At 64.4% G+C, this 19,250-nt stretch overlaps 1 protein-coding gene and 1 long non-coding RNA gene across 2 annotated transcripts in view; both read left to right on the forward strand.

Moving 5' to 3' along the window:
• Positions 1-2,169: 2,169 nt before the first annotated feature.
• The window catches only part of LOC134402025 (microtubule-actin cross-linking factor 1, isoforms 6/7-like), a 35,883-nt gene continuing 18,802 nt past the window's right edge, over positions 2,170-19,250 (forward strand). The window contains exons 1-14 of the mRNA XM_063131393.1: positions 2,170-2,703; positions 3,731-3,805; positions 4,423-4,581; positions 6,420-6,595; positions 9,685-9,844; positions 10,265-10,379; positions 11,786-12,027; positions 12,593-12,712; positions 13,297-13,404; positions 14,327-14,545; positions 14,642-14,845; positions 16,585-16,804; positions 17,231-17,460; positions 19,086-19,208. Of these exons, the coding sequence (XP_062987463.1) occupies positions 2,170-2,703; positions 3,731-3,805; positions 4,423-4,581; positions 6,420-6,595; positions 9,685-9,844; positions 10,265-10,379; positions 11,786-12,027; positions 12,593-12,712; positions 13,297-13,404; positions 14,327-14,545; positions 14,642-14,845; positions 16,585-16,804; positions 17,231-17,460; positions 19,086-19,208 (2,685 nt within the window). The remainder of the gene's footprint in view (positions 2,704-3,730; positions 3,806-4,422; positions 4,582-6,419; positions 6,596-9,684; positions 9,845-10,264; positions 10,380-11,785; positions 12,028-12,592; positions 12,713-13,296; positions 13,405-14,326; positions 14,546-14,641; positions 14,846-16,584; positions 16,805-17,230; positions 17,461-19,085; positions 19,209-19,250) is intronic.
• Positions 6,565-10,344, forward strand: LOC134401918 (uncharacterized). The gene is made up of 3 exons (XR_010025683.1): positions 6,565-6,595; positions 9,685-9,844; positions 10,265-10,344. It is a non-coding gene; the product is annotated as an uncharacterized LOC134401918 (long non-coding RNA).

Here is a 19,250-nt window from a genome sequence, read left to right on the forward strand (position 1 = left end):
GTCTTTGCCCGCTGGCCTCGCCGTCCAGCCCGCGCTCCAGCCTCCGGCGCCGAGAGCCAGCCGCCGCTGGAGAGCGAGCGGAGCGCAGCGGGCCCGGCAGACCCGACGGCGACGCCGGGCGAGCGCTGCTGGGCGCAGCGGAGGCGCTCTCGACGGCCCTCCCCGGCGGGGCGGGCGGAGCCCCCGGGAGAAGCCGCGAGCCTCGCTCGCCTCGCCTCGCCTCGCCTCCGGCCAGCCGGGCCCGGGCAGGCGGAGGAATGGCTCCTCAGCTGGGACAGCCGCCGAAGTCCCGGCCGGGCCTTGAGCGGCGCCTGCCTCGCCCCTGACCCGGCGCCTCGTGGGAGCGGGCTCCGGCCCCTGAGAGGCGCGCCGGCCGCCGGGCCCCCGAGCAGCCAGCCCCGCGGGGCCCACCGTCCTCCCGCCCGCCTCAGGCGGAGCTGCCCGGCTGCACCATGGAGGTAACACGGAAGGCCCGTCGGCGCGCAGGCGCGGCCCCTGCACACGCTGCGGGGACTTTGGGGGCAGTTGGGGCCCAGAGCGGAGACAGGCTTGCTGGCAGGGAGCCGCGTCGGGGCCAACGCAGGCTGGCACCTGCTGGGAGAAGGAGGGACTTGGGGGGTCGCGGGGAGCGGGGCAGCACCAAGGAGCTTTGGCTCCGCGCACCACCCCCACCCCCGGACCTCCGGGGCTGCTTCTCTCCACCAGAGGCAAGCAAGGAGTCTTGCAGAGGCCGGCGGGGGTAGGTGGGTGGGCTGGGGAGGCGGCCAGGCAGTGGCAAGGCTTGGGGGAAACGTGGGCCACAGAGTTCTTGAAGGCCAGGGAGGGGTGCCTTTGGCTTCAGCCCCCTCCCTGGGTGGGCGGGCGGCAGGGGAGATTTATGGGCTGGGGCGGCCAGTTGCCTGACAGCTGGGCCTGGGGTGACTGATGGCAACCCAGCGTTGCCACGCTTCGCTTTCGGAGGCGTCCCCCTCCTTTTGTCAGGGCGCTGTGGACAGATGGCTCCTTTTCCTGGGCTCTGGCTTGCCCCGGATTTCACTGAATGGCACAAGGTGGTGGCGGTTAGGAGTAGCGGCTGGCCAGCCGGCCGGCCTGCTGCCATACTGGCTGTCTCCTCTACAGGTGCCGTTCGTGGCTGGTGCCTGCGTAGAAGCAGGGGATGGCCACAGCCGCAGCCTGGGGTGGCTCGGGAAAGGTCTGTGGCACAGAGGTGCTGCGAAGGGTGGCTTCCTTCTGGTGGACACCGCTGGGGCCCCTTTTCCTCTGCTCCGCTTCAGTGGCACGTCTCTGTGGCCTGAACCCCCTCCTCCCCAATCCTCTGCCTCTGTCCTGCTTCCGTTCTCAGGGACCGGCCACAGTCAAGGCCACAGGCGTGGCTGTGGCCTCTCCCTGGATGGCGTGAGCCTCAGGGGCTTGGGTGGCTCCAACTGGGCCATTCGGCCCTGAGTTCCAGGCCCAGGGCTTTGCACCATTCTTGTCAGCCGAGAGGGTCACGAAGGGCAGGGTTTGCACGTGGATGGGCCAATGGAGACCCCCCTACAGAGAAACCACGTGAGAAAGCCCCCTGCTCTGGCTGGCAGGCAGGCGAGCAGGGGGGCTTCTTCCACACTGCCCCCCTGGAGCTGGGGAGCGGAGTTATGCTGTGGTCTGGGTGGCTCCCCTGACGCCTATGAGATGCTGGGCTTGTTTGCTGGTGGTTCTGTATGTCTGGGCTAATACCAGTTGCTGACGTCTCCGTCTCCGTAGCGTTTCCTGGATCGCGGGGATTAGGGAAAGGTTCCTACTGGGAGTGAATATTTTCAAAGCGCTCTGATGGGACCTGACTCTAGGCCAGAGGTTGGCTTGTTTTGTGCTGTCTGGCAAACTGCTTGGCATCAGAGCGGCACGTGGAGCCCGCGTTGTCCTTGTTTCTCTCAGCCCAGCCGTGTGGTCTCGCCCCTGCGCCTTGGCCTGGCTTTGGGGGTGGCTGTTGTGGGGGTGGGGCGGGTCTGCTGACCAGATGCCGCCGCTGCTCCCCTCATCCAGGGCCGGAGGACCTCCTTGGCCCGTGCGCCGGTCAGGACAGAGCTCCGCTCCTGGGCAGGTAACGTGGCTGCCGCTCATGTGTTTCAGGCCAGGAGTTGAGCCCGCAGCCTCTGCAGACCTTAGCCCGGCCCTTCCCAGCCGCTGGCCATGGGCAACTCGGGCAGCCGGCCCAGCTGCCTGGGGGAGAAAAGCCGGAGATCCGAGGACTTCCTGAAGGACTCCTACCTCAAGGACCTGGGGCTGGCGCCGGGGCGCGCGGTGGGCAGGAACAACGCGGAGGGCCGCGCCGTGCCTGCCGAGAAGCCGCCCCTCAGCCCCGTGGTGATCGAGAACGGCTGGAACGTGGCCCCGGGGGGCTCCAGCAAGAGCCAGCCCAGCAGCCCCCTCCCCAAGCAAAACAACATGGATGTCAAAGTGCAGAACGGGGGCCTGAGCTGCAACCCGCTCAAGGCCCGCTTGGAGGCAGCCCGGAGCCCGCTGAGGGGCTCAGAGAGCAGCGTGTGGGCCTGGAAGCCCCTCACCACCACCACCGAGGTGACGGAGGTGACGGAGGTGACGGAGACCATCGTGACGGAGATCGTGGAAGTGACCGAGTACCCCGGGGGCGACAGGAGCCAGGAGCCCCTGGTCACCCGGACCGTGAAAGTGCTCACGGAGTGCGCAGGAGCTCTGCTTCCCGAGGTTAATAGGCGGCTCTTCTGGAGACTGGGGTGTCGGCTCCTGGAACGGCCCCCTCCCTGCCCCCGGGCGCTGCCCTGGCTCCTGTGCCCCCCTCCGTGGTGTGACACGTACACCCCAGCACACCAGTGGACCGCTTGCACGGTGTCGTGCCTATGGGCCAGGTGGCACTCTGGCTTCAGCCCTCGGGCAAGCTGCTCTGTCTCAGCCCTCCCTCCCTCCCTCCCTCCCTCCCTGCGTCGTGGGGGCAGTCGTGCTGGCCTGCCATACAAGGAGAGAACGTGGGTCACGTTCGGAAAAGAGTGATGTTGCCTAAATGCCAAGTATGGTGCTGAGCTGGAGGTGGCTCCGCTGCCCCAGGAGTTTCCGCCCGCAGCAAGGGCAGCTCAGGCTGCCTGGTCTCAGCTGCCTGCTGGCCCTGCCCAAACCTCGGGCTGCTCAGGATGGAAGCCGAGGTCGCTTTGCAGAAGCCTGTGGCTAGGAGGCTGCTGTTGGGGACTGCCGTGGGCCTCTGGCCTGGGTGGAGAGAAAGAGAGAGAGAGAGAGGCACAGCTAGGGCAGCTTAGGGCCAGAGCCTTTGGGCTCATGGGCCTGGCCAGGCCAGCTCAGCTGCTGGGCTGCCCTCCACAGGCAGGTCAGGAGCAAACCCACCACGCTGCCCAGGAAAGCAGAGCCCAGCTGCAATGAGCAGCCTTTCCTAGGGCCAGCTCCCTTCCCCCCCCCCCACCATTGCCTGAGGACACAGCGGAGGCACACACACACACACACACACAAGGAATTAGGGCTGCTCACGACTCCTTGTGTTTCTGGCTCCAGCAGGCCCAGTGGAAGTCCACCCGTGGCAGACTCTGCCCCACCCGTGTCTCATTTGACATCTGTGTCTCTGCCCCCCCTCCCCGCGAGAGCTGGCTTTAGCGTGCTGCTAGCCCTGCCCATGTTGCATGGTGCACGGATGCATGCAGAGGCAGCTCCGGCCTTCCTGGGTTTGGGGGTGCAAAGCATCTGCTCTGTGTCTGTTTCCCCCCACCAGCTCCAGAACCGCGGGGCCCTCCTGCAGGCGGGCCAGGGGCAGCCTCTGGGGCAGTGGAGCAGCCTCAGCAGCAAGGTAAAGGCCAGGGCTGGGCTGGGCGGGGACGGGGTGGGGGGAAGGGAGCTTCCAGACGGGGCTCTATTCCTCAGCCTCCCAGGTGGGTGGGGGGAGCAGGGGGGCAGCTTCGCCACCGCCTTCCCCTTACAGCCCTCCTGGGCTTTCCTGCCACTTCTCCCACCCGCTTACTTACCACCACAAATACATTAAGAAGGGGAAGGTGGAATCGCTTTTGATTGGCAGCGCTTGGGGCTGCCCATCTGGAAGCCCCACCCCTGTCTCTGAGTGGGCCAGGGCAGTGGGGGGGGTGCTGGAGGGGGGGTGCATGCAGTGGGACAGAGATAACTGATTTTCCATCTTGGAAATGATGTATTTAAGCGGGGGCGGGGGGGGGGCGGGACCGCTCTAGGAGGCCATTTGTTTTCCTTCAAAACGTGAACAGGCAGCAGCACCCGGATGGCACCTGCGTCAGACCGCGGAGCAGAAACAATCCTTCCGTTCAGTCGGACGTCTGGGGCTAGAACTGCGGCCCGTGCAAACTGGCTCGTGTCCGTCCCCCCGTCCCCTGGCCAACGAGGTGCTGCTGCCGCCGGCTGAACTGTGACCCAGGGCTCTGCTCTTCTTTCTCTCCCCAGGCAGCTGCCTTCCTCGGCGACGCGTGGAGCACCGAGCAGGACCAGGAGACCCTGGGGAAGTTGCTCACTTGGATGAGCGACATGGAGGACCTCCGGGCCAGCCAGAGACCCCCTTCTGCTGAAGCAAAGGTGGTGAAGGCTCAGCTGCAGGAGCAAAAGGTGAGCTCTGGCAGGTGCCTGGCGGGGGGGGGGGCAGCCCTGTTCGTCTGTGGCAGCGCAGCCAGTGGAGGCCCCTGAGGCCCCTTGAGCGCTCACGCCCACCCACTCTGGCCTGAGCTTTCCTGGACGCCGCTGTCCGCTTGCTCGCAGGCGTCAGGCGCACTCCATCCCATCCCTCAGAGGGGAAGAGCCGGCGTTGCCTGTAGGGGGGCCTTGGCATCTCGTCAGGGTCCAAGGAGGGAGGATGTATGGGGGGGCGGGGGGGGGGGCTGCCAGGAAGGCTGGTGTCCTCCTTGGGAACCCTCCCAGTGGAAAACCAGGGGCCTCCAGAATCAGCCCCCCCTTCGCCCGCACTTTCCCCCACACACTACCTAGGCTGGGAGGGGCGACTAGCTTGCACTTGCTTGGCTCCTGAGTGCTTCTGGACAGTCCTGCCTTGGCCAGCCTCACCCTCCCACATGGGGCTCAGCGGGATCTTGGGCACCCCTGCAGCGAGTGTCCAGTTTGGGGCTGAAAGCGCCTCTGGCTGCCCCTGCCTCCCTCGCGAGGAAAGGCCTCCGGCCGGCCTCCACTGTGCCCTGCTGGGAACGTTCTCCGTGCACGGAGCAAAACGGCGGTTCAGGAAACCAGCAGAGAGAGGTTACTTACATTACAACGAGGCTGGAGAAATTCAAAAGTGTAATTAATCAGTAGAGTGAGCCGCAATTAAGAGGCAGCCGCAAAGTGCCAGAAAACAGATTAAAAACAAGACACGGCGCAGAATGGAAGGAATTGGCAGAACGGAAGGATTAGGAAATAAGGGGAGGGGGAGGGGCAGGCGGGAAACACCCGTTGTTTGAGGGGGCCACCACATTAGACGGCCAGGCGAGGGGGGGACCCGCGTGCAGCCCAGCCGCCCAGGAAGCCATCCGCCCGGCTCCTGTAACGCGCTCTGCAGGCCCCCAGGCGAAGCTCGCCGAAGGGGCAGCGCTGCGCGGCCGAGGGCCAGGGGCTCCCTCGCCCCGGAAAGGCCAAAGAGGCCCGAGGCGGAGCAGCGGACCATGGCCCCCGCTCCCCGAGCAGGAGGAGAGGCTTTTCTGCCGAGGGTTTTGCGCAGCGGAGGACGGGGGAGATGTTCTGGCCTCAGAAACGGGGATCCGTTGAAGTAGACAAGTGTAATCATGACTTGCGTTGCTAGGTTGACGTTACCCTGACTCGGTGTGTTTTAGTTGCTGATTAGACTGCTGAAGTGCTGCTGTCTCGTTCAGAGATGTAGTATGGGTTTTTTCGTTGCTGCTGCTGCTAAATCCCAACGCACTTTTCTGCAAAGCAGCTCTGGCCAAGCCTGTTGTGTCAAGGGGGAGATTTGTGCTTCCCGCAGCGCACTTTGGATCGCTGAGCTGCCTTGTCCCAGGCCGGGCCCAGAGGGTGCTCAGGCCTCTCCGCCTCTGGCACAGGCCAGCCTGGAGCAAGGAAAAGTCCCCCCCGCCCCAGGAAGCGCTTCAGTGGCCTTCTGCCTTCGGCTGCTTCCTCCCCTGCCCTAAGCAGGGAGCAGGGGTAACTCACAGCCCTCCCTGACAGAGGAATGGCAGGGGTGTGTGTGAGGGGTAGGCGATGGAGCCTTCTCAGCCTCTGCTTGGCACTGGAGCCAGCCGGCCTGGTGGAGCAGCCTCCTCCCACTCCCTATCGGGCCCCAAAGCCGAGGAGGTGGCAGGCACAAGGCGGGCCGGGCCCTGGTGTTACTTCCAAGCCCCTGAGGTTGTAGCTACGATCACACAGAAGTCGCCCCAGAGGGAGCGTTGCTGGGATTTGAGGGCAGGGCGGCCGTGAGCCTGCTGCTCTGCCACCCCCCTCCACAGCTTTTGAGGCGGCTGCTGGATGAGCGGAGGTCCCCCGTGGAGCGGCTCCTGCAGGAGCGGCGGCAGGAGCCTGCTGAGGCCACGGCCACAGCGGACGGCAGCAGCTGTGAAAGGGAGAGAGGCCTCTCGGACCTTCAGGAGAAATGGACGGCGTTGATCCAGGGGGCCGAAGCCAGGTGAGTCCCGAGAGCTCAGGGAGGGAAGGAGAGGGGAGAGAGGGGCCGCCACCCCGTCCCCCAAGTCTACCTGGCCTCCTGCCCCCCCCCCCCCCGGGCTTGTTCATTTAGCGCATGTCGGGTGTGAAGCACGCGGTGTGCGTGTTTGTGCTGTGCCCTCGGTGTGCATGATAACAGGTTGCTGCCCCCCCCCGCCCCCAAGAGCGTAAGATCTAAAAGTTCTCCATAGAGGAGGCAGCAGAGGCAGGGCAGGAGAGCGGAGCCCAGCGCAGATCAGAAGGCGGGCGTCTCTGTGACGTCTGCTGAGGCTGAGTTGCGGTGGCAAGACGTGGGAGCTAAGGGGCCAGTGTGTGGGGGGGGGGGGTTGAAGGGGGGGTTGAAGGCAGGTTGATAGGAGGAAGGACCCGGGCGAGGGCTTGGGCAAGTGGCTGGTCTGGCCAGCGAGAGAGAAGGGAGGTGCGAGAGGAGCGGTGGTGGTGGTGGTGGGAGAGGGCGGCAAAGGTGTTGCTCCGCCAGATGGATGGCCGGGAAAGAGAAGGAGGAGGGGGGGTACCTCTAGCGGACAAGATCAGCCGGCCGTTTTGTTCTCCCCCAGAGCAGTTCAGCTGCAGAGCGCGCGGAGGGTGGCGGATTGAGGGCCGCAGTCACCAGGGGGTCCTTAGCCCAGGAAAGCGCTGGCCTGCTTGGGGAGGCTTGCTGAGCGACTTTGCCAGGGCTCCCCCAGCGCCTGCCCCCCCCCCCCGCTGCTGTGGGAGTGGGTGTGCATCACTGGGGAGCAGTGTCAGGCTGTGCGGGGCTCAGAGAAAGAGGACTGGCCAGGGGGTGAGCTGGGGGCAGTGAGGGGGGTTATTGCAAAGGCCGGGATCCAAGCAGCCGGGGGCTGAAGGCTCTGGCCCAGCTCCAGGGGAGCCCTGAGGGGAAGGACAGCTGGAGGTCCCCTGGTTAGCCACCTAGGAGCCTGGGCAGTGCAGGGCACCTAGAGGGTTCCTTGTACCCCAATGGGCTGGGGGGGGTCACGCCTCAGCAGAGGTGCGCCTGCCTTTGCAGACCCTCTGAAGACTGACAGGCGTAACTGAGTTCTTCAGGGCTCCACAGAGCCAGAGAGGGCCTGGGGGCCTGGGGGTGGATGAGAGATGGGGGCGGGGGAGGCTGTGCTGAAGAATGCTCCACCTGGAGACCTTTCTTTAGGGCTCCCTCCTGGTCAGCTTCCTCTCGGAATGCCTGCTATTTTAGAGGGACTCCAGGGTGGGCCAAGGCTCAGCAGGAACCTGCTGTGGCAACTTCCGGGGGCCAGTGCTGCCCCCCCCGAACCCTCAGGGCTCTGAATCCCTGCCCCTGCTGCTCTCACACTACCAGGTTTGCTGCCGAAGGGCAGCAGCAGCGCAGCAGCAAAAGGGCCCAAGGGCCCAATTTCTCCTTGGGGGAAAAGACAGAACGGGGGCTGCTTCCCTGCTGCGCCACCACATTTTGGCAGCACATTGCTTCTTGTTTTCGTTACGATACAGAAAAAAAGGTGGCTGCCGCACTGCTGCATTCCGGCAGCCAATCTTGTGGTGCTACAGAAAAGGCCCCGAGCCACATGTGGCTGACCGCCCCTGCTGCAGCAGCTCCAGGCGCGGCTTTGTTCGCTCCGCCTGCGCTGCCTGGTTCCCGGTTCCCTTGATGGCCCGGCACGCAAGTGGGGTGAAGGCCCCGTCCCCAGCCTGTCCCCAGCCACTCTTCCAGCCGGCACAGACCCACACGTGACGCTCAAGGCATTGTGGAGCCCACGGCTGCCGCTTGGGCGCATGTGCGAATGTTGCCAGTGCAGGACAGGGAGAGGAAGGAGTCTGTTTGGAAACAGCGTCAGGGGTGCGACTGCCAAGGGGTGCTTGGCACGAGCTGCTCAGTCCCGAGGAGCGGAGCCGCGCACCTCCGCTGCTGCGCTGCGGTTTGTACCCTGCACCTCCTGGGTGGCCTCCTCCTGGGTGAGCTCCAGGAGCACAGCTGGGCTTCACCAACCCAGGGGGCGGCGAGGAGAGGAGAGGAGAGGAGAGGACCCTCCCTCCCTCCCCCTCCCTCTCCACTAGGTCTGAGGCAGGCCCAGGCAAGGAGGGGGGCACCGGAGCAGGGCCCTCCTCCGTGAGCTCCAGCCCGGCAGGGCCCAGCCTTCCAGGCAACACAGGAAAGAGAGAGGTGCTTTCCAGGGATTTTGAGGGCTGGGAAACTGTGGTATGGTTTGGGGACCATCTGCTGCAAGTTCAAATCAAGTGCACTTTCATTGTGCAAAGAGAAGATGGCCTTCAGCCCCCCCCCCACTGCAATCCTCCTGAGAGGCTGCCTGGACTTAAAAACCCTAATCCAAAAGAGCTTCAGCCCTGAGCCCTTCCTTCCTTCCTTCCTTCCTTCCTGTCCTCACCTACGGGGTGGGGGGTCTCGGGGGTCAGTCGCAGCTTCTGCCTTCTGGCTGCTAGCTCTGCCTTGCGCCCACCCCCACCTGTAGGGAGCAGAGGCCTCCCCCTGGGTTTGGCCAGGCTGCTTCCAGGAACTGGTCCTGGACCTCTTGGGGGCACACGTCTTGGCATTGGGGTCCGTAAAGGGCTCACTCTGGGTCCGGCGGTGCCAGCTGCTGCGTCAGAATCTTGTGCCTTTGCTTGATGCAGACCTCAGCACTCCACAGCATTCTGCTTGGGGGTGGATCTTTAATAGGCCCTCCCCATGTCAGTGATCCTTCCAAAGCAAGCCCCTCCCTCCTGCCTCTGTGGCTTGTGCTGTGGGCAGGGGGCTGTTGGCTGGCTGCTGGAAGGGCAAAGCAGAGCTGCCCCCCCAGGCCAGGCCAGCTGGGCCTATGGAGCAGAGGGGAGGGGAGGGGGAGTTCTGCTTGCCACACGCTCAGGCCTTGCCCTGCCCAAGGCCTTTTGGTGGCTCTTGGCCGGGTGGCTCTGGGCAGCTTCCCTCCTGACCATGGTGAGGCCCCCTCTGGGCATTGGGTGCCTGCCGTGCCCCATGGGTGAGCCTTTAGCTGGAGGGGGAGGGAAAGAGGGGGCAGACGGAGGCTGGACCGGATCGCCTTCTGCCTTCCTCCCTTGTGCACGTCTCTGTCCTGACAGGCACAGCACCTTGGAGCGGATCCTTCCCGCTGCTCACGCCTTCCAGGAGTCAGTGGACTCTTTCCAGGACTGGCTGGGCTCCACGGAGAGGAAACTGGCCCAGCTCTGGCGAGCCAATGGAAGCCTGGGCCACGCCCAGGAGGCCCACCAGCAAATCCAGGTACCACCTGAGATGGGGTCGTGGCCCTGGAGCCCCCCACCCACCTGCCCTGGGAGCCACCGATGGCTCCAGGGAGGAGGAGAGCCCAAGGCAGCCCAGGCCCATGTCGGACCACTTGCAGAGCCATCTCAGCAAGGCTCAGGACAATCAGAGGGTGGGAACTGGAGGGGCTTCCATGGGGTGTGGGAGGAGGAGAGGGGCAGAGGAGGGGGCGGGAGCCTCAACGCCTGGAAGGCCGAGCCGGCCCTCCGCAACGGGCAGGGACAGAGCTCTTCGCGTGGGCGCTGAGCCCCTCGCAAGCCCAGCACCGGGGCCACGTGCCTGTCAGGCGCCACCCCTCTGAGAAGCCCGGGCTTTGGGAGCAGAGGCAAGGATCGGCGGGGCTCTTTTACGCAATGATGTGGTTGGCCTCCTCCCCAGGAGCTGTGCGAGGAGATTCGCTCCAAGCCGGGTGAACTGGAACGGGCCCTGGAACATGGACAGCGACTTCTGGAGATGGTGTCAGGCAAGTGGGACGGGACGGGGCCTACGGCAGGTGTGGCGCGGGGCGGGTCAGGTTGGAGGGTGCAGCGGCGTGGCCTGGTTGTAGCCAGGGTGCCGGAGGCGTCCGTCTCAGGCTGCCTTTGCCTTCCCAAGCAGGAGGCCTGGGTGGCTCAGGCCCTGAAGGACTGGGGGTCTCCCAGAAGGCCACGGGAGTTTGGGGGAGGATCTGAGGCCCAGAATGCACCTTGGTAGAGGGTCAGTGAAGCCCCAGGCTTGAGCCTGCCTGGAGACCCCCAGAAGGTCCGTCTCTGCTGTGCCCTACAGGTGCGGAGGGAGGGACCCCCGGGGGTCGCTGAGGCTCAGCTCCCGCTTGCTCCCCACACAGGAGCGCACCATGGCTTGGCCAGGGCAAAGCGCACTCACGGGAGGCATCACCGCCTGCAGGCCGGATCAGGGCTGAACGCGATGCAGCGTCACTCACTGTATCCTGGCTTAGGGTTCTCCTCCTCTTTTCGTAGACTAACAACAGGGGGCCTGATCCAAACTGGGATCGGAGGGAGGGGGAGGTGCAGGAGGAGGGGGTTTAACCCAGTGGAGGCTGGTAGCTCCGATTTCAGTGGGGCTGTGAATCCATTCTGGGTTTCAGCCAGAACTCTTAGAAAAGCTGTCCAAAGTGCTGGACCTGTTTTGGGGATAGGGTGTAGCACCTTGGACACTCCTTTAGAGTTCTGGCTGGTTCTGACTGAAACCCAGACTGGATTCACAGCCCCACTGAAATCAGAGCCACCAGCCTCCACTTCTTTAAACCGGCACTACTTTCCCACTGAAAGTCACCCCACACACATATGCACAGCACACACACACACACACACACACACACACACACCCCGTTCCAAGAGCTCTTTGCTGCAAATGCATTTGCTTGAGGCTGTGCATAGGGAAAACAGACTTCATTGCTGCGCTAGAAGAGGAATTCACATGGTCACCCGCCTCCTCCTCCTCCCCCTCCCCCTCCTCCTCCTCCTCCTCCTCCTCAAGGCTGGCATCTCAGCAAGACCCCTGAGAAGCAGAATTGAGCCTGAGGTGGAAGGGTCCCAGTCGGTCATCTGGTCCACCCCCGATTTTCTAGGGCAGGAAGGAGAGGTCCAATATAAACGCAGGCATGGATGTGGGAAGGGCCTAGACTGTGAACAAGACTCTGCCAGGCTTTCTCCACCCCACCCCAAAAAAGAAGACCCCAGGAGAGAACCAACCTGTCGCTTTGACATAAGTCCGGCCCTCCAAAATGCTCTGCTGTGTTCTGGACTTCTCACGCTGCTATGTTTAGCTTCTCTACTCCAGCACTAGATTCAACTAGCGTGAGAAAACGGGCGCTGGGCTGACTCACGGGTGGGGTGGGTGGCGTGTCGCCTCGGGCCCCCATTCTGCTGGGGCTGAGCTAGCGCTGTTCTCCCACAGGGGAGGAGGCCCAGGGCGCGCAGGACAAGGTGGACTCCCTGCGGATGCGCTTCCTGATCGTGGGCCAGAGCGGCACCGACATCCTCCAGCGCCTGGAGCAGACCTTGGCGGCCTCCTCCCGGCTGGACCCCACCCAGGAGGGCCTGGCCCTGTGGCTGGGGCGCATGGAGAAGGAGCTGCCCTCGCAGGGCGGCCCGCCGGGAGACGGGCTCAGCCCAGTCACTGCTGCGGACCAAGAGAAGGTAGCGGAGGGCGTTTGGCTCTGGCCGGTCAGCCGCCTTTGGGCTGGGCGGAGCGGCTGGGCAGGGGGCTGCCGGACCCCCCCCCTTCTGGGAAGGGCAGGGCAGGGCCACTGGAGACAGCCTTCACCCAGCTCTCGTGGCCAGTGTCTCCTCACCGCTGGGAAGTCCAGAGGAGGCCACGGAAGCGTTGGGCAGGTGGGGTCGCCCAGCGCCTCCTCTGGCCGGGGGTCCCGTGCAGGCCAAAGTATCGCCAGCAGACCCCTGCTCGGGCCCTTGCTGACAAACCGCCGAGGAAGGGGCTTCCCCACTTGCCCTAGAGAAACGGGTTCCACCTCTGAACGTGACGAGCTGGACTCCCGCAGGCGCAACACAGGGCTCCTTCCGTGGCCAGAGACTCGCTTCCCTGCGCCTTTCCCAGCTGCTTGTAGGTGCTGCCCACCTGCACGGCTGCGGATGAGCCTGGCTCCCCGGGGCGGGGGCGGGAGAAGAGAGCCCCGTGCGCCTCACCCCTGCCCCTGCCCCAGGTAGCCTTCCTGCGTCCCAGAAGGTCTTCCCCCCGTCTCAGTTTGGACAGGCGCTGAGATCTGAACTGGCAAAGGTGTCCCACCTCAGCGCACACCTGGGAGAGCTGGGGCCCGTGCACCTGGAGGTCCACACCATCAACTTGCAGCTCAGTGATCAGAAGGTTGGTGCAGGGGCAGGGGCAAGGGCAGGGGCAGGGGCAAGGGCAGGGGCAGGGGCAGGGGCTGCCTGATGGGGAAGGCGGAGCAAGTGGATGCCAGCCTGGGCCGGCCCAGAAGCGCACCCACCCAGGTGCCCCACCTGCAGGGCCTCTCTGGTCTTGGGCCTTCTTGCGCAGCCCGGCTCCGGCTGGGCTTCCTCCTTGCCCCGGACTCTCTCGCTGCGGCCTGGCCACCCCGCTCCAGGGCAGAAGTGGGAGAGGGGAGGGTTCCAGTGGCCAAAGCCACAGTGCGAGGCGGGGGCCGTCCGCTCGGCCTGCATGAGCCACAAGGCCTGCGGCTTCCTGGGAAGGCCGGCAGGACGAGGAATGCAAAACAGCTGCACAGACACGCCAGGCTGCAGGCTGGAGAAGGGGAGGCAAGAGCCCGCCGCCGGAGTGATTCTGGTGACCCCAAAGGCCTTGGACAGGGGCCCCCACACCCAGCACCCTGAGCGCCCCCCCCCCCCGAGCAAGCCACGTAGGGCCTGTGTCCTGCGTGCCGCCCAGCTTGCCGCTTGTTGCCTGACGGCGGTGCTCTGCGTCCGCAGCTCCTTTCAGCCGAGGTCTTGCACCACCACGGCCTGGTGGAACGACTCGTGGCGATCGCGGACCTGCTGCTCAGCTTCTGCCCCCCAGACATGCAGCAGCAGCTCCAGGTGAGGCACGCAGGGTGGGGGGTGGGGGGTGGGGTCAGTCTTCCCCTTCCTGGGCAGACTCCTCCATGAAGTGCAGCCTGGAGGATGGTGGAACCCCCTCCGCAATACCCCACGGAGCCACTGGGTGCCGCTGCTGTGCTATGCTGTTTGTTGTTGCGGGGGGGGGGGGGCTCCTGCCCCTTTCAGTGTGGCAAGTTGTGAGCTGCCGCAAGAACCTCCCCTCCTGCCCCCCCCCCCCCAGTGTGCCTCATGCTCCAGTCTCATAAGAACCCGAGAAGAGCCCTGAGGCTGGATCAGGCCAAGAGTCCATCCAGTCCAGCACTCTGTACACATAGCGGCCGACCAGCTGTCGACCAGGAATCCACAAGCAAGACACAGGTGCAACAGCACTCTCCCACCCATGTTCCCCAGCACCTGGTGCACATAGGCTCACTGCCTCGGATGCTGGCATTAAGTACTCAGCTCAAATTCAAGGGTTTTTCCACTCACCCGAACAGCAGGGAGTCATGGCCCCCTCCCCCCTTGGGCAAGACCAGCCCCCCCTTGCCTCTTCCTGCAACCCCGCCCCCGCCCCAGGAAGAGGCGTGTGAGCCATTGGCAGGGCACGTAAATGCCCACGGGCAAAGAAGCCCGATGGCCGGCAGCACACCCGGATCCAGGCGCCAGGACCAGGCCCTCACGGCTTTTCCTCCCAAATAAAAGCTGCCATGCCTGGCTAAAGGAGAGACCGGCGCACTGCCTAGCTTGGCCCTCGGTTGCCCCTCCGTGTCATCAGGGGTCCCAGGCAGAGCGGCCGTCAGACTCCGCCTCAGATGGGCAGCTCGGCCCGTCGGCCCGTCGGCCCGTTGCCTCCAGACAGGTGAGGAGTTGGTGGCCGTGGGACCCAAGTGGCACCCCGTTGTCTGTGTTCTGTTCCCCACAGCCGCTGGTGCGGCCCCTGCAGGAGTCTGCGGAGCACCTGGTGTGCCAGAGTTCGGCCCGCGCCATGCAGCTGGAGCATGCCCAGTGCCTCCTGGCCCAGTACACGGAGGCCCACGAGGAGCTTCAGCCGTGGCTTGAGGAGGCGCAGCAGGTGGTGGCACAGGTCTCCCCCGACAGCATCAGCTACGAGGCCTTCAGGGAGCAGCAGGAGCTGCTGCAGGTGAGGGGGCGGGAGAGAAGGTGCCCCCCCCCCCGATGCCAAGAGCTGCCCTGGGGCCCAGGGGCCTGGTTTTCACTCCACCTCTGCCCTGTGCAGTGTCTCCGGGAGGCCGTCGCTGAGCACAAGCCCCTGATGGCCAAGCTACAGCGTGCTTCTGTGCAGCTGACGGAACTCAGCCCTGGGGAGGCTGCCCCCTTCCGGCAGGGCTGGCAGGCGGCCGAGGAGCGCTACGGCAGCATCCGGGAGCATGTCCGGCAGGCCGCAGCCGTGCTGGAGGAGGCCATCCCCCGGTACAGCCAGGTGAGCTGGGAGAGCGACTCCCGCCCCCCAACTGCCCCCCCCCCGGCACGGCCCGCCAACCGTCATGCCCTGCCAAGCCGACAGCACAGCCCCAGAGAGCCGAAGGCGGGACAGCCGCAAATGCAGGCATAGCGCAGAGTCCGGGCGGGGGATGATGAGGCCCCCGGCAGTTCGCCATCCGGACCAGCAGTGCTTTGCTCTTCCGCTCCACCATGGAGCAGCAAGCCCTCATTTATGATCCGCAGCTGCCCAGAGAGGAGAGCTTTTTGCTGTTTTGCACGGTGAAACGCCCCCTCCCCGCCCTTTCCTCATAGAATAGCAGAGTTGGAAGGAGCCTACGAGGCCGTCGAGTCCAACCCCCTGCTCAATGCAGGAATCCACCCTAAAGCATCCCTGACAGACGGCTGTCCGGCTGCCTCTTGAAGGCCTCTAGTGTGGGAGGGCCCATGGCCTCATTACTTTCTCCAACTAAATAACAAACTCACTCCAGGTCACTTCTTAGCAGGGGAACGCCCTGATCTCCAGTCACCTGCTGGTCGGAGAGAAGAGCTCTTCCTTGCGTGGCTAGAAGGGGAGGGGCCCGGCCCGGCCAGGCCAGGGAGGGCAGGTGGCGGAGCGGCCCCTGCGGTCCTTCTCCCTTCAGAGCCCTGCCCTGCACACTCCTGAGCAGACCTGCGGGAGATTACAATATGGGCTGCTGGGTGAAAGTGCGGCCGAGTGAGCCGGCCTTCCCTACTTCTGAGTAGACCTGTTTTCCTACTGTTAAGTTATTATGAATAGAATGGGTGGGGGTAGGGTTTTACTATCCTTGGCCACTTCTGCCTGTGGCCCCACCCAGGAAAGAGTCCCACCCTGATCTAAGTGAATAAATGCACAAAATGGGGTTTCTTAGGCATAACCTGTGTCCAGTATCACTGGAAGTGTGAACAGCGTATTCCCAGTGGTAAGTGGATCGAAGGGGTGGGTTTGGGTCTGGGAGGCCAGGGTTCAAGCCCCCCCTCCCCATGTCACAGGAGGGAGGCGCAGTTCCGTAGCCCCTTGCAAGTTGTGCAGAAGGCCCCAGGCGCTCAAGGCCCTGGAGAGCCGGGCGTTGCGGGGGCGGTGCAGCCCGCAGCCCTGCCATGCCTGGCCCTTGCTCTGAGGCGGAGCGCCCCAGCAGCCGAAGCCCAGCATCCACGGGGCCCGTCGTGTGGCCGTTCCTGCTCCTTGCATGCAGGGTGCACGGCCTCCGAGGCGCACCAGGCTGCCCTTCCCCTATGGCTGTGCCTGTGCACGGGGGCATGCCATGCGCATGCACACAACCCAAAGGTCAGGAGTTGATTGAAGAGGACGTAGCAGGAGGCGAGACGGGGAAGCCAAGAGCTGCGAGGCGGGCTGTGCCCGTGGCTGGGAGGGGGGACACCATGCCTGGGGGGGCAGGTTGGGGAGCAGAAGGGGCTGCCAACTGAGCTCCCCAACATACGCAGGAAGGTGCCACTTCACACGTCCTGGGCTGGAGGATGAAGCCAGGGCAGCCCTCATTCCAAGGCGGCTGCTTTGGACGTCCTATGGCTGCCCCCAGGTGGATTTGGGTGCCCCAGGGAGGCCAGCTGGGGTTAGGGTGGCAGCTCAGCATCACAGCCCCCCTTCCCACCATAGGTCCTGGCAGCAATCCCGGGGGTGGAGCCTGAAGGCCAGCTGGGCGGGGCCTGGCCAAGGCCTCTCCGCCACCCCACCCCCCTCCTGTGCCTTGCTTGCAGCTGTCAGAACGGATGGAGCTGATGGTCGAGTGCCTGGAGAGGCTGCAGAGCCGCATGGGGAGCCCCCCTGCTGTGCGGGGAGACTCCGCCTGGCTCCGGGAGCAGATCCGGGAGAACGGCCTCCGGCTGGCGGAACTGGAGAAGCTGGGCGTGGCCCTGGAGACCCTTCGGGGCCAGGGGGACGAGCTGCTGGCCACCATGCAGACGAGCGCAAACAGAGGTACGCGGACGCGCCCCCACACCCTGGCGCCAGTGGGAACCCCAGCGGGACCTGTGCACGCGCACCCCCCTTTTCTAAGTGGGGGGCTCCAGCTCGCTGGCTGAGCTTGCTGGTGGCCCTGACGCCAAGCGTTCGGTGACACAAGGGCCTTTGCGGATCACCAAACCCTGACGGGCGGAGCACGCGCCTGCTGCCTTTGGCCCCACTGATCCGGGCTTCCCACGCCCCCCATGTAGAGATTCCGCGGCAGCCTGCCAGGCCACGGTGAGAGAACGGGACGGTGGCCCCAGCCAGGGGTCCTCGGGGCAGCCCAGCTCTGGGTGGTCTGGCTGACGCGGGCCCTTCCCTTGGAGGGGCGGGGGCACCGGGCTCCTGCGGAGGCGGCCCAGGGCCTGACCCCCTACGTCTTCCATCTCCTGGCGACAGTGATCCAGGGCCGTGTGGAGCAGCTGCTGGGCCAGTGGAAGGCGCTGTGGGAGCAGGGCGAGGAGCGGGAGAGCTGGCTGCAGGGCCTGCTGGCGCTCGCCGACCGGTTCTGGCACGGGCTCTCGGACCTCGCCGTCACGCTCAGTGACATCCAGCAGGTGGTGCTGGACCTGGACCGGGAGGCCGCCTCGGACCCCAGGGCCATCCAGGACCGGCTCAAGGCCATGCAGGTGCTGGCGAAGCGGAACGGGGCGTTGGGGGTGTAAGGGAAGGCTGAGGGGTGCCCCCAGCTCAGCCCCCACTGCAGCTGCCTTCTGGGGTCCTCCTGCCACCAGAAGCCTCTGAGAGGGACACCAGGCGCCCGGCACAGTAGCTCTGGCGTTAGGGCCAAGGAGCAAGAAGGCAGCAGCACAAGCAGTTGAAGTCAAAGGAGTTTATTTACAAGGAAGGGTAGGGCTTGTGGGCGGAAGAATGAAAAGGTAGAACACAGGCAGGCAGGCATAACGTAGGGAACCCAGTAACCCTAAAACAACAAGACCTAGCTAGACTGCGTACTTACTCCAAAGTCAGGCTTTGCCGTCTGAGCCTGCCACGGACACCTTCCTCCGTACCGTGAGGAAAGACAAGACAAAGACTGGGGGAAATCCTCCAGACTTTGTCCTCTCCACGGTCCCATCTCTCCCCACGGGGCCCCCTCCCTCCGGCGCAGCCCCGGAGGCCTGGTTCCGCACCTCTCCAGCTGCGGTGCCGCCTTCCTGCCAGCCCTGCCGGCGTACGGCCTGGAGGCCTGATATTTGTTTATTATTTATTTTAAAACATTTATATCCCGCCCTATAGCATTAAGATCTCAGGGCGGCGTACTGATAAGAGGGAGGCCTCTCCTATCTTTCCAGGTGTCCTGGCATTGCACCTTCAGGCCGATGCCCTTCTCCTTCTTCCTTTTAAAAGCATCATCCATCTTGAAAGTGTCATGCTAAAACTACCCCGAGCCATTTAACCACTTCTACGTGCCTTGTATACACGCAGTCTGTCTGAGGCCCCGCTCCTTTACAGTGGGATGTGGGGGGGTGTCCTCTGCTGCATCGGCCCCCGTGGCAACTCCTGGAGGAGCCCTGGGGATTGCAGTGAAGACTGTAAGAAGAGCCCTGCAGCCGGCCCACGCCAAAGGCCTCCCTAGCCCAGCATTCTGTGGCCACAGATGGCCATGGGCATCTCCTGCTCGTGGTCCCCAGCTCTGGCATTGAGAGGCACAGTGGCTCCGGTAACAACTGGAGGGAATCTGTTGCCCTTGTGGCTAGCAGCCGTGGATCTGTGGATTTGTCAAACCCCTTTTAAAGGCCCCTGAAGTGGTGGCTACCACTACATCCTCTGGTCACGAATTCCGTAGTTTAACTCTGCTATGCCACAGTGGCTACCACTACATCCTCTGGTCACGAATTCCGTAGTTTAACTCTGCTATGCCACAGTGGCTACCACTACATCCTCTGGTCACAAATTCCGTAGTTTAACTCTGCTATGTGTGAAGAAGCCCTTCCTTTTATCTCTTCTGAATCTCCCACCGATCAGCTTCATGGGATAATGACCCCGTTGGGTTCTAGTATTATGGGAAAGGGAGAAAAATGTCTCCCTTTGATCCAAAAATTGAATGTCGCCCCCTGGTGCCGCCTCACCTTTCCTCTAAGCTCTGGGCTCCCAGGGGCCCTTTCCCCTGGCTTTCGTCCTCTCTTAAACTCTGCCCGGGCCAGTTTTGCTCCCACTGGCAGCAGTTCTGCTGTAGCACGGCTGCACCCCCGGGTGCCGTCTCCGTGTTGGGGTTCCCACTTCAGCACCCCGGCCCATCTCCCGTTCCCTCCAGGCCCTGCGAGAGGAGATTGATTCTCTGCAGAGCGAGCTGGACTCCTTGGGCGCTCTGGGCATGGAGCTGATGTCATCGTGCGGAGACCTAGACAAGCCGGACGTCACCAAGAGCCTGGATGACGTGAGTGGTGGAAGGGGAGGGGCCGGGAGGGGCCCTGGGTCC

Source organism: Elgaria multicarinata, chromosome 7 (genome assembly GCF_023053635.1).
Source record: "Elgaria multicarinata webbii isolate HBS135686 ecotype San Diego chromosome 7, rElgMul1.1.pri, whole genome shotgun sequence".
In the NCBI taxonomy this organism is placed as follows: Eukaryota; Metazoa; Chordata; class Lepidosauria; order Squamata; family Anguidae; genus Elgaria; species Elgaria multicarinata.